Below are 12,143 nucleotides of genomic sequence, written 5' to 3'. Positions count from 1 at the left end.
TGGAGTCGAAAGGGAAAGGGGGTCACCTGTGGGTGGGCCCAGAGAGGCGCTGAGGGAAGTGAGGGTCCTCCTGCCCGTAAAGCAGTGTCTGGGGACCCCCGAGGGCAGGGGCGTGTCTTCCCCACAGCACCCTGCCAGACCCTCTAGGGTCCCTTTAGAAAAGGGGTGGGGCTGATATTTGCAGAGAGCCTGCTGTGGCCAGGCTTTGGGTTTAACTCGTCATCTCAGGAAGGCGCCCACCAGCATTCAAAAGCGGTACATTGGGGAAGCGGACTTGGCCCAGTGGTTAGGGCGCCCGTCTACCACATGGGAGGTCCGCGGTTCAAACCCCAGGCCTCCTTGACCCTGTGGAGCTGGCCCATGCGCAGTGCTGATGCGCGCAAGGAGTGCCCTGCCATGCAGGGGTGTCCCCCGCGTAGGGGAGCCCCATACGCAAGGAGTGCGCCCGTAAGGAGAGCCGCCCAGCGTGAAAGAAAGTGCAGCCTGCCCAGGAATGGCGCTGCTCACAAGGAGAGCTGACACAAGATGATGCAACAAAAAGAAATACAGATTCCCGTGCCGCTGCCAACAACAGAAGCGGACAAAAGAAGAAGCCACAGCAAACAGACACAGAGAACAGACAACCGGGGCAGGGGGGAGGAGGGGAGAGAAAGAAAGAAATAAATGTTAAAAAAAAAAGAGGGGGGTACATTGTTCCCATGTCACAGGTGAGGAAAACTGAGGCTCTGAAAAGGAATTCACTTGCCGTAGGCCACCGAGCTAGGAGGTGGCAGAGCTTGGCTCCTCCTGGCGGGGCTGCCTGCCCGAGAGCCGCGGGGCTGAAGGGGGCTTCTCCAGGATCCTGAGCCAGTCCAGGGGAGGGGTCAGCAGGCCAGGACTGGGCTGGGGAGAGGCCCTCAGGGCTGACACAGGGCACCGGTTCTTAGACCGCTGCATCCGCATGTCCTGACCCCCACACCTGCCCAAAGCCTTTGTCCAAATGTCAGGAAACGGTATGCTGAGGTTGACTTTTTTCTGTATTTTTCTACCATACCCCTTTCCTGTGCCTGCTGCGTTGCCTGTGCTAGAATCTCACCTAATTTGGGGTCTGCTGCAGCGCAGGATGGATGATTTAGTTATTTTAGGTATCCAGTTTCAATATTTCATGGCGCTCCCACACTCAGTGCTCTTAGGGGATCTCATGGATCCCCAGCGCTCGCAAGGATGAGATCCCTGGCAGGGAGGTGTCCGCTCGTTGGCTGGGGTCCATGACCCTCCAGGCGCCAGGCCTCTGGATCTCGGCCCCGTCCGGAGCCCGGCTGTGTGACCCAGTGACGGCGCTGGGCTTGGTCCCCTCCCTGGGCAGCGAGGCAGGTGCACCCCAGTTCATCTCACACCAGCATCCTCCAGGAGCGCCCAGGGCTGGGGGTGCAGCAGGAGGGAGCCAGGAGAGAAGGCAGCCCAGCAGGGGTGGTGGAGGGCTTCCGAAAGGAGAGGGCACCTGCCTAGCCCACAGCCGGGAACGAGCGGAAGCACGGGAGGCGGGACGGTGACGGCAGCAGAGAGAAGCACAGGGACAGAGCCCTGTGGAGCAGAGCAGGGAGGAAGATGGCCCATGAGATCCGAGAGAAAGCGAGGGCCGAGACGGCCAGAGAAGACAGAGGTGGGAGCCCGGAGGGAAGGTGGGGCTGGGGCCGGGCCAGGGGCGCAGGCGTGGAGGGAGAGCTAGCCCTGCCCGCTCAGCTACCGTTTCCTGAGCTCCGACTGCGCGTCGGAGCCTAGGGTCTGCACGGACAGACCCTACAAGCTGGGTTATATTAGACCCCGTTCAGATGAAGAGGCTGAGAATCAGGAAGGTGAAGGCACTAGAGATGAGGCACCGAAAAGCAGCAGGGCAGGGGCTGGATTCCTGGCAACTTGTCTCCCCGCCACCCGGCCAGGTCTGAGACCCCTCATTGCCTTCAGCTCCAGGGCGCGGCTGGACCCATTTCATGAAACAATAAAGGGCATTAGCTGGGAAGTGCCCCTGTTCAGAGCAGCAGGGCCGTGGCGAGGGGTGAGTGGAGAAGGGGCGAGGCCTGTCCAGAAAGCATCCTGAGGTCACCCCAGGCCACTCCAGCACGGGCACCTTTTCCCACAGCAATGGCCAAACCATTCACTGCTCCATGCCTGGAGATCTACTCAGCCTTTAGGGCCCAGCCCAAAGGACTCTTCCCCCAAGCACCTTTCGTCAGGGTCCCAGGAAGAAGCAACAGCCCCTCCCAGGGGTTGCCTCTGGATCTCAGGTGACCTCGGCCTAGCAGTGCTAGCTTGCACTGCCTGTGCGTTTTATTGCTCTCCCTCCCACACCCCGCTGGAGCTTATGCTGCCTCCCAGCCTCCATGTCCCCAGACTGAGAGTCCCCAGCACAGGGGAACTCTGATTTAGCTCTGTACCCCCAGGCTGTGGGCAATCCCCAGACTAGGGCCGGTAGAGAAGGACAAGGTAGGGTGACCGGGGAGCAGGAAAACACACTCCAAGAACCTTTTGCCTGGGCCCAAAAGCTCAGGCACATCTCCAGCCACCTGCAGCCTTGTTGTCTTAAAGGGGCAGAGAGAGCCCCCAAACAGCTGCTGGGACAGCTGGCAAGAACACCGGGGGGGGGGGGGGGGTTGGGGGGTGGGATCACCCTCCGCTCTCCACCTCCCAGCCTTCATAGAGAAGGAGCTTGGACTTTAACACAAAGATTTTCCACAGCAAAGGAGGAGGCGTGGCAGGGGGGCCGCATTTTAGGCAGAGAGAACAGCAAAAAAGACACGGGGCCGGAGGTGACTTGTGTTGTCAACTTGGGAGCACCCAGGGACTCCTAATTGCTTCTCTCCTACCCCAAATCCTGACCCATGGTCTTGGACTCCTTTTAAAGTCCTCCATCTGGCTTTCCAGGGCTTATCCCCGCAGAGGTGTGAATGGCTGAGAATGGTTTAAGGTGTGAGCTGCTAATGGGGAAAACTGTCACCGGCCAGTCTACACAAAGAGCCCCAGGGACACACGAGGGGCTGCCTCTGGCCTGGGGAGAGGATGTGGGCGACCAGTGTCCAGTGCAGCCTGCCCAGCAGGCGGGAAGTGGGGCAGCATCCGATGTCCCCTCCTGGGCTGGCCTGCCCACCTTTGCCTCCCTCCCCTCTTCCCTTCTCCTCCTTCAGCTGCCCCCCACGGGGAGAGAAAAATCAACCTGAAAGAAAATTGAGGTCATGTCCTTTGTCGTGTATAATTCTTTATTTTCCTCCAGCTCTTGGTTCTGCCAAAGAGTTCCTGGGCCCCTGGGATGTGTGTGTGGGCGCACGCCCGCTGCCCTTCCTCCCGCCACTCCCGGCGCCCCACCCCACTGGCCCGGCGGCGCCAGCCCCATCTCGTAGGCGCACTTGGAAACTCAACCCCCTCCCAAAGGTGAGGGGCTCACTGGCCTCTCAGGCAAAGACCGGGCTGGATGGTGCTGTCTGGGCACGCCGTGGCTGCCTCTAGGGCTGGTGAAGCTCAGGAGCCACCGGGCACCCCATGCTGCCCCACCTGCCCTGGAGTCCCCTTGGGGTCCTGAGCAAGCCCGGCCCCCTGCATCTGAGGAATGCCCCTGCCCACCGCTCCACCCACCCTGCAGGAGCTGCCAGCCTTCCGGCCGGCCCGCAGGCCCAGGCCATTTGTGGGATAAATTATGAATTTTAATTGTCAAAACATCTTAGTGTTTAAAGGTTTCTATAAATAGATTCTGCCCTCCAGGAGCAGCCGCTTGGTGGGGAGGGGCAGGGGCAGGCCGCGGCCTACAGGAGGCTGCTTCCCGGTGTGCGCCCCTGCCCTGCTGGGTCACCTCGGCTGGGTCCTGGACACCCTGGGCCCTGCCTGTCCCATCACAGGGTTGTTTTGAGGTGGCAGGACAGCGGGGAGCATAGTGCAGGCCTGGGGGCGGGGGGAAGGAGCCACTGTTCTGGGAGGTTTCCCTGCTGGTTGTGGGGCTTCTCGCCTCCCGCCCCTGACCCCGGTAGGTGGCACCCCCTCTTGGACTGGGGCTGTCCCGGCGATGGGGAGGGCTGGGTGGCTGCCTGTGTGGGGTGAGCTGAGGGGCCCAAGGAAAACCCAGGTCCTGCCCCTGCGTATCTCCTCTCCCATCCCTCCCCAGGCCCAAGATGCCAACCCAAATTCTCGGGGGCAGGAAGGTACCCCTAAAGGCCCCTGGCCCCATCCTCCACCCAGGCCAGTGGTCCCTTGAGAGGTGCGTGGCAGACCCCCGTGCCCCCAAGGCCTGTGGGCGGAGGATCCAGGGGGAGGAAGGGAAGACGCACCGAGGTCGAGCACGTGCACCAAGCACTTGGCAGAGGGGACCAACCCTCACTACATACTGCCAGGGCTGTAACATCAACCCTCCTTTACTGATGGGGAAACTGAGGCTCTCTGCCACTGGTTCACCTGCCCAGGTCACTGAGCTTATCTGAGTGAGTCATGTTTTCAGTGTCTTGAAGGCATGATAACCTTCAAGGCCATCGTATAGGTGGGGAAACTGAGGCCCAAGAGCACAAGGGCCTTGGACAAGGTCCCACAGCATCTCCGGGCTAGGGCCTAGGAAGCACCCTGGCCTTTCGACTGCAGCCACTTCTCTCTCCTACATCACGCGAGAGCCACATGGCCACGGAACTCCCAGTGGGGCTGGGTCAGGGATGGGTGAAGGTATGGGTTATTTCTGCCTCAAAAAGAGGAAAAGATTTAAAAACAATCGCCCAAGACATTGCAAACTGAGGTCCAATGAATTATTTATAACACAGACAGGCTAAATAAAACACTTGCCTTTCTCCTGGCACTGGCAGTTCAAACCCTCACTGCTCAGTTGAATCTTGGCCAACCCCTTGCCAAAACCCATTTTGCCAACCTGGCAAATAAGCTCGGTATTAAGGAGATGAAAGACCCTTCTGGTCAAAGGCATACAAGCACAGTGCCCAGCTCAGGCACAATCACTGCATCTCTGGGGCTGCCTGGGTGCTGGGGGTAAGGTGGGGTGTGGAGAGCACCTCTGCAAATCTCTAAATGATATTCCAAGGCAGAGGGTGAAAAGGGTCCAGGGCATGACCAGAGAGCAGAGCCAAGACCCATGGTAGAGTCACCGGGGAGGTCCGGTTCAGTTCAGCGTGAAAAATCAGATGGACGATCAGTTTTGGTGAATTGTGAGTGAGCAGCCTGTCAGGAGAGGTATGCAAGCAGAGACTGTCGATCAGGGACAGTACAGAAGGATTCCTCTTTGCAACCAATGCCTCAGAAGCCCCTTTCACCTCTGAGATGCTCCCCTTTTGCACCCAAGTAAAGGGCCTCAAAGAGGGCCAGCTCCCCAGCCACCTCTGCAGCCCTGCCCGGAGCCAGGCTGAGGAAGCGGTGCTGGCTTGGCCCCCAGCCTCTCTGGGAGCCATGAGCAGGTTCTCTGCAGAGGGAAGCAGAGGAGGTGGCGGAGAGAGATTAATTCCCTGAAATAGGAAAAAATAGAAAAACACACACACACCACACTCTAATAACATGTAATAAGAGGTCGGAGATGAGGAACAATGCCCTGGTAATGTCACCCTGGCGGCAATCAATTTGGGTGTCACATGAAATAGGCATAATTATTCCGCCAGCCCCAGCGCTTGTCGCTAACCAGCTCCAGGGGCCCAGGCCCGGGCGGGATAGGTGGCAAGGAATCAATTGTCGATGCACCAGGTTGGCAGAGGGAGCTGGTTTCCAATTAGCCTGCCAGCACTGGGCTCTCAGCTCCCGTGGGCAGGCAGAGGGCTTGGGGGCCACATGGGCAGGGGGTGGGGGGAGCCTGCGGATGGCCAGGAGCCTCCTTGCTCAGCTACCCCGCGCTCACTCAACCATACAAGTGGATCCATCCGGTGTTCATCCCGCAGGTCACCAGTCTCTTAATAAGCACTCACCACACCAGGTGCCAGTGTGTACAGACAGGGTTTTGAGAGGCTGTGCAGGGAGGGGGCCATTAAAACAACACAGCTTAGCTGGGGGTGAACACGGAGCCGCTGAGCCTCCTGGCTTTTGCTTTCCTCTCTTTGCTCTAAATGTGCAGGGACTTGAGCCCTTCTTGCTCCTCCTGCACCCCCTTCCTTGGGGATTCCGCTCTGATTGCTCCTGACCATCCCTGAGCTCAGGTCTTGTACAGACGGCATCACCACAACTGGGGAAACGGAGGTGGCGAGGGGATGACTGCTTAGTAAGCACCCATTCCACACCGGCTGCTGACCGACTCAACCCGCATTTCATAGACCAGAAACTTGGGACCCTGGAAATGCAAATTGAGACCAGTAAACTCATTCAGTCAGCAAAAATCTAGGTATCTGACAATACCGAGTGTTGGCCAGGACGGGGAGCAATGGGAACACTCATCTCCGGCTGGAGGAAGTGTAAACTGGTCCAACCAGTTTGGAAAGCACTTTGGCATTCCCTAGTAAAGCTAACGTGAATATGCCTGCTGGCCCAGCAATTCCGCTCCTAGTTGTGTGCCCCAGAGACACACTTCTTCCCCAGGAGACAGGACAAAAAGGTTCATGCAGCACTGTCTGTAGGAGCAAAGAAGGAAACAACCCAAATGCCCATCAACAGGAGAACAGTAAATATACTGTGCTATGTCCAAACAATAGAATACCATACACCAGCAAAAGAGAATGAACAAAACCTACTATTATTTGCAAGAATATAGATGAAGCTTAAGAATATCGAATTAATAAAACCAGTTCCAGAGGACTGCATGCAGCTTCATTCTCTTTTCATGAAGTTCAAAAAAACAACTAAAACAAAACAATTTTATATATTAACAATACTATTTTTAAACGGCAAGGGAATACAAAATACATAATTCAGGTTAGTGGTTGCCTTGGGAAAAGAGGCCAAGGGAATGGAGTGAGGAGAAGCACATGGGAAGATGTTCATCACTGTTAAAGCGCTGTTCAGGTTGGGGGGTGGTTTGTGGTGTTCATTAACACTAAGCGAACTGATTAATTAATTAACAGATCATGCCTGGACCAAGAAGCAACAGCCCTAGACCAAAGGTCAGCATGAAATGATGCTTATAAACTAGAACTTCACACAAATCACCCCACTTCTCTGGCTCTGCATATATTAACACATTTGATCCTCACAACCACCCCACAAGGCAGATACTTTTGTTATCTTCATCATGGATAAGGACCCCGAGGCCCAGAGAGATGAAGTAATCTGCCCAAAGTCACAGAGCTGGGCAGTGGCAGAGCTGAGATTTGAACCCAGGCATGTGGCTCCAGAATCCATATTCCTAACAACTTCTTTACATGATAACATTGAAAAGACTCAACACTCGTGAGTAGTAGTATATAATTGGCAGCACAGCTCTACTGAGCCCACAACACCCAAGGATATTCATTCATTCATTCATTCATTCATTCATTCAGTCAGTCAATATATAAACAAAGGTCAGCATCAAAAATGTTCCAAAAGCATTTGAAAATGAACTTGTCTTCTCACACATTTTCTACAAAGAATTTCCCTTGATTCTGGAATCTCCTGTTCTCAGTGTCTGCTTCTAACTCAGGGCCTAGCCCAGTCCTCCTCTCTTCATGGAGATGCCCCTGACATCTCAGCCCCCAGAGAGAAATCCCACCCTCATTTGAGCACCTGCATGTACTACCAAGGATGCTGCATGAGCCTCGGCTTTAAGGGTTGGCAGGCCTTAGTTTTCTCATCTGCAAAACCAGGTAATTAGACTTGGGTTACCTTTGAGGGCCCTGTCATCCAGCACTGGTCTTTCCCCAACCCCTGCCTTGGCCATCCTTGATGTCACCTAGCTCTCCATACACACAGGCTGAGAACACTGGGGACACTCCAGGTAGTCCTTGCCACCAGCTGACAGGTGCTCCCCGGTGCTGCCCATTTGTCTGCCCCACCATCCCAGGGCTGGGGACGAGGATTCCCCAGAGTGTTCAAGGAAACCCATGGATGCCACGGGATAGCCTAACCCACAGTTGAGCAGGCAGCTCCAGCAGGATACGCAAAATAAATGCATGAATGAAGGCTGTGCATGCCCAGAGTTGGAGAGCAGTGACTTGGAGCAGTCAGGGTGGCTTCCTGGGGGGAGAGGGGGGACGGACTGGAGAAAGGAGGAGAGGGCCTTCTGGGTAGGGATGCTGGACCAAACCACGTGAGGATGGGGGCAAATGTGGAGGCACCGGCTGGAACCAAATAGAGAGCCATCAGTGGATAGCCATGAGTGGGAGAGCCTGCAGGCCACCAGCCTCCTGCAGAGTGCCACACACAGGACACCTAGACTGAGAGACCCTGGCCCTGACTCTGAAACCACCACCACCGACTGCTTCTCCCCGCCTCCCTTTCCCCACAGGACCCACTTCCTCAACCCTCCACAGGACGAGCGCCTTCATGGGACCCTGCGTAAAGCACTGCTCGGCCTAACTGCTCACCAGGAAGGCGCTCCCCAGCCATTTGCTTCGGCAGGGGCCTAAAGAGCAGCGCCAGATGAGCCGCTGCTGGTACCGGGGACCTGTCCGCCTTTGTGCTGAACAACGACCCACTGTCTTAAGAGGTACTTTTTTCGGGGGTGGGAGTGAACCTCTGGAATTCTGGGTTTTACAAAACACCGGGCAGGGAAAGAATTGGGGCTGAGAAGGAGATGGAGAAGATCACACTAGGATCAAAGAGGATCAAAGGAAGGGGGAGAGGGGCTTTCCCACCTCCCCTCAGTACCCCTCAGTCCACAGGCATGGGCACACACACATCCCCCTAAAACCTTGGCTCTGGGGCCATTCTAATTCCAGGCCCTGGGGAGCACTGCAGCCTTGACCAAGCCCTACCCAGGGCGCATCTCACAGATGAATGGCAGACAGCAGGGGATCGGGCAGAGACAGGAACACTGCAGGGGGCTGCCCCGCCCCTTTACTAAGTCTCCCCTCTAGGAGGGGCAGCTGAGTGCTGCCAGCAGCCCCCATCCGGGACTAGACCGCCTTCATCTTGGTTCCAAGGAATTCTTGCCTCTCCCCTCTGCCACCCTGTCCCCTCCAGCCTGCCTCAGATGACGGCTGGAAAGCCGGAGGGACAGGCAGGCTATCCCAGCAGACAAGGTGCTGGCACCTTCCTGGAGGTGTGGGACTTGAGCCCCTCCTAGCCAACACAAGGACAAAGGGTCTGGGAGCGGCCAACAACTCTTCCCTCCCCGACTCCTGGCTGGATCCGGGAAGCCCCAGGCCCTCTGCCGGCTGGATGACCCAGCTCACTGCTTCCCAGGCATGGGAAGTACCGGGGCTGGAGCTGCCGGCAGAACGACCAGCAGGGCTGAGCTGGGAGCTGAGGGCCCTCTGGGCTGCACGCCCTCTGGCCGTCCAAGCCCAGCAGAGGAGGACTGGGGGGAGGGGGGCTGGGCCAGTAGGGAAGGGGCTTGCCCAGATGGTAGCTTCTCTGCCAGGTAGAGCCTCCTGCACTCCCACCCCACCAGGGCAGAGCTGGTGGAATCCCCCCAAATATCCCTTCGCTCCAGCCTCAGTCCCTGGACCTCTGAGAACAAAGAGGAGGTATCAGGAGGGGGAGGGGGGCTGGCTGGGGCTGGGCTGGGACCCAGGACAAGAGTCTGGAAGGAACTGCCCACTGGGCCTGGCCCCACCCCTCTTCCTCAAAGAGGGATCCACCCAGAGGGTCAGGTCTCAACGGGGATGCTTGGAGAGCAGGAAGCCCACCCCACAGAGGGTACACAAGGTGGGGGCAGAGCAGGAGGCTCCCACCTCACCTCCCTCTTCTCAGCTGGTTCCCACCTCCCACTGGCTTCTGCCTCAGAATGGAAAGTGGGGCAGGAGGAGGTGAGAAACCCGGGCTCAAGGCAGACAAAGGGGAGGCCCCCTTGGCCTGACTTCCTCTCCTCCACTCTCCACCCCCCATCTGCCCTGTCCTCCTCTTCCCCCGGCAGGAGCTAGAATGGGGAGCCCTTGTGTGGGGATGGAGCTAGGGCCCAGTCTGGAGCCCATGGAGAAACCCCGTCCCTGCCCTGCACCTGCAGGCTTGGGGGTGCTGGTGCCGGGCAGGGACTGCCTGGGGCTACCTGGAGTCTATGGAGAGAAGACCCGCCCAGCGCTGGCCAGGGGACTTAACCTCCGCGGTGACCAGCGCTCAGAATGTGTGTGTGTGTGTGGGGGGGGGAGGGGATGGAGATGGAGAGGCCAGAAGCTGACCACGAAGCAGGTGGGGTCCCTCCAGAGCTCGGGGGTTCCGGTTTGCCAACCTGGCGTTTGTTAGGGTGGGGAGAGGAGAAACGAAGAAGTCTCATTTCTGAGGCATGAAGGGTCAGGCCTGTGCCCCCAAAGGGAGATCTGGGTGGCGCTGGGGTGCCCTGCAGCCCCAGGAGGCGCAGCCCCGGCGGACGTCGGCCCCCAGGGGCGCTCGCGGTGGGGCTGCCTGCTCTGGGCTCGGCCGTAGCCGCCGGGCTCACCTGCATTTCGGGCGCTCTGTCGGTCCGCTCCGCTCGGTCACCAATCGCATGTCTCCCCAGCCGGCCCGGCCCCAGCCCCTGCCCAGCCCCCTCCTCCGTCTCCGCCGCCTCCTCTTCCGACACCTCCGCCCGGCAGTCCGCGAGCCCTCGCGGAGCTGGCCGTCCGTCCGTCTGTCCCACGCGGGCGGAAGCCAAGCCGAAGCCAGAGCCGGGGCAGGGGCCGGGCAATGGAGAGGCAGGAGGCCGCGGCCTCGGCGGACAGAGGGGCGGGCGCGCTCAGGACGCACGACGCGGGATCCACCGGCTGGATTCTGCGTCCCGGGCCGGCCCGGAGCCGCCGCCGCCGCCGCCTCTGCCGCTAGGGCCGGGATCGAGGCCGGGCGCACTCCGCAGCGGGGCCGGAGCCAGGGCTGGGGCCGGCGCGCAGCGGCCGCGCATGCTGCTCGGAGCCCCGCGTCCGGAGAGACGCCGGAGCGGCGCGGGTGGGGACTCCGCGCGCGCCGGGCCCGGTACCGCGACCCGCCGCCCGCCGCCGCCTGTGCTGCCGCCGGCTGCCCGCGCCGGCTCCCGCGCCGGCTCTCGCCCGGGCTCCGGCTCCGGCTCGGAGCTCTGCCGCGGCGCGGGGAGGGAGCGCGAGGAACCGGGAGCGGGCCGGGGAGGGAGGAGGGACCACGGAGGGAGGGAGCGAGCGAGTGAGCGGCAGGAGCCGGGCGGGGGAGGAGAAGGCGCGGCGGCAAAACCAGGGGAGTTGGGGGTGGGGTGAGGGGCTCGGCTCCTTCCACTGAAGGGGCGGAGAGCGAGGAGCGCCCCCAATCGCTGCCCTGCACGGATGGGGCGGCGAAATGGCCGGGGGGTGGGGGCGCGCAGGGCGCAGGGCGTGCTAGCCTCTCTCCGGAGCCGGCGCCCCCCTGCTCCAGCCCGGCGCTCCGCCGCCCCCCTCCTGGTGCCAGCCTCGCCCCACGGGGAGCCCGGCCTTTCGTCCTCCCTGGGTGTGTGCGCACACCCTTGCGTGTGATTGTGTGTGGCCACATGCGTGTGCGCGCGTGTTCACGCGTGTAAGTGGGGTCACTGCACATCCGTGTGGACGCACGCACGCACGTGAACGGGCAGGGCTCCCCACCTGGCCAGGGTTGTTTGGAGGACGTCGTGGGAAGGGTCAGGCCGGGAGCCTCTGTCCAGCAACTCTTCCTCGGAGGTGTCCGCCAACCCCTGGAGGGCCCAATTCTTTCCTGGAGGCCTTGTGGCGAGGAGGGCCGAGTGGGGAAGGCTCGTCGACTCCGCGGCTCAACCCCGAGCGGGGGTCTCGCGCCCCTCTTGCTGCCCAGGACCCGCCCAGCCTGACTCCCTGTCCAGCAGAGGGCAGCAGGCCCGTCTGGCCGGCTTTGGCCGCGGGCTCTGCACCCAGCAACCGGCAGAGGGCAGCGCGGAGCCTCAGTTTGGGCTTGGCTGTCCCCCGCCCAGTTCCCCAAGATAAATGCTGGGGATCTTGGACTGGGACCACATCCCTAGACAGGCCCGAGGAATGGGACCCCTTCTCAGAGATCCAGATCCTCCTTGCCCCACAGACAGAATTGGCTGATGGGATGTCTTGGTAAAGCCTGCAGTGTGGGCTCTGACCTTTGGGATCCCACCTCCTTCTGCTGTACACCCCCTTCCAGCTCCTTGAAGCCCAAATGTCCTTTAATACCACGCTAGT

The 12,143-nt window shown here is 59.8% G+C and overlaps 1 protein-coding gene across 3 annotated transcripts in view; it reads right to left on the bottom strand.

The window, feature by feature from the left end:
• LINGO1 (leucine rich repeat and Ig domain containing 1) overlaps nucleotides 1-12,143 on the bottom strand; it is a 77,566-nt gene that overhangs the window by 6,756 nt on the left and 58,667 nt on the right. For 2 of the 3 annotated variants that reach the window (XM_004468154.5, XM_004468155.4), the window contains exon 1: nucleotides 10,448-11,145. The exons of the other annotated variant lie outside the window; for it this stretch is intronic. In XM_004468154.5, the coding sequence (XP_004468211.1) occupies nucleotides 10,448-10,453 (6 nt within the window). In that variant the 5' untranslated portion in view covers nucleotides 10,454-11,145. Of the gene's footprint in view, nucleotides 1-10,447; nucleotides 11,146-12,143 lie in introns of those variants that run through there. 3 annotated transcript variants of the gene reach the window in all.

This window comes from Dasypus novemcinctus, chromosome 3 (assembly GCF_030445035.2).
Source record: "Dasypus novemcinctus isolate mDasNov1 chromosome 3, mDasNov1.1.hap2, whole genome shotgun sequence".
NCBI lineage: Eukaryota > Metazoa > Chordata > Mammalia > Cingulata > Dasypodidae > Dasypus > Dasypus novemcinctus.
This window is presented reverse-complemented; position numbering and strand designations above follow the sequence as displayed.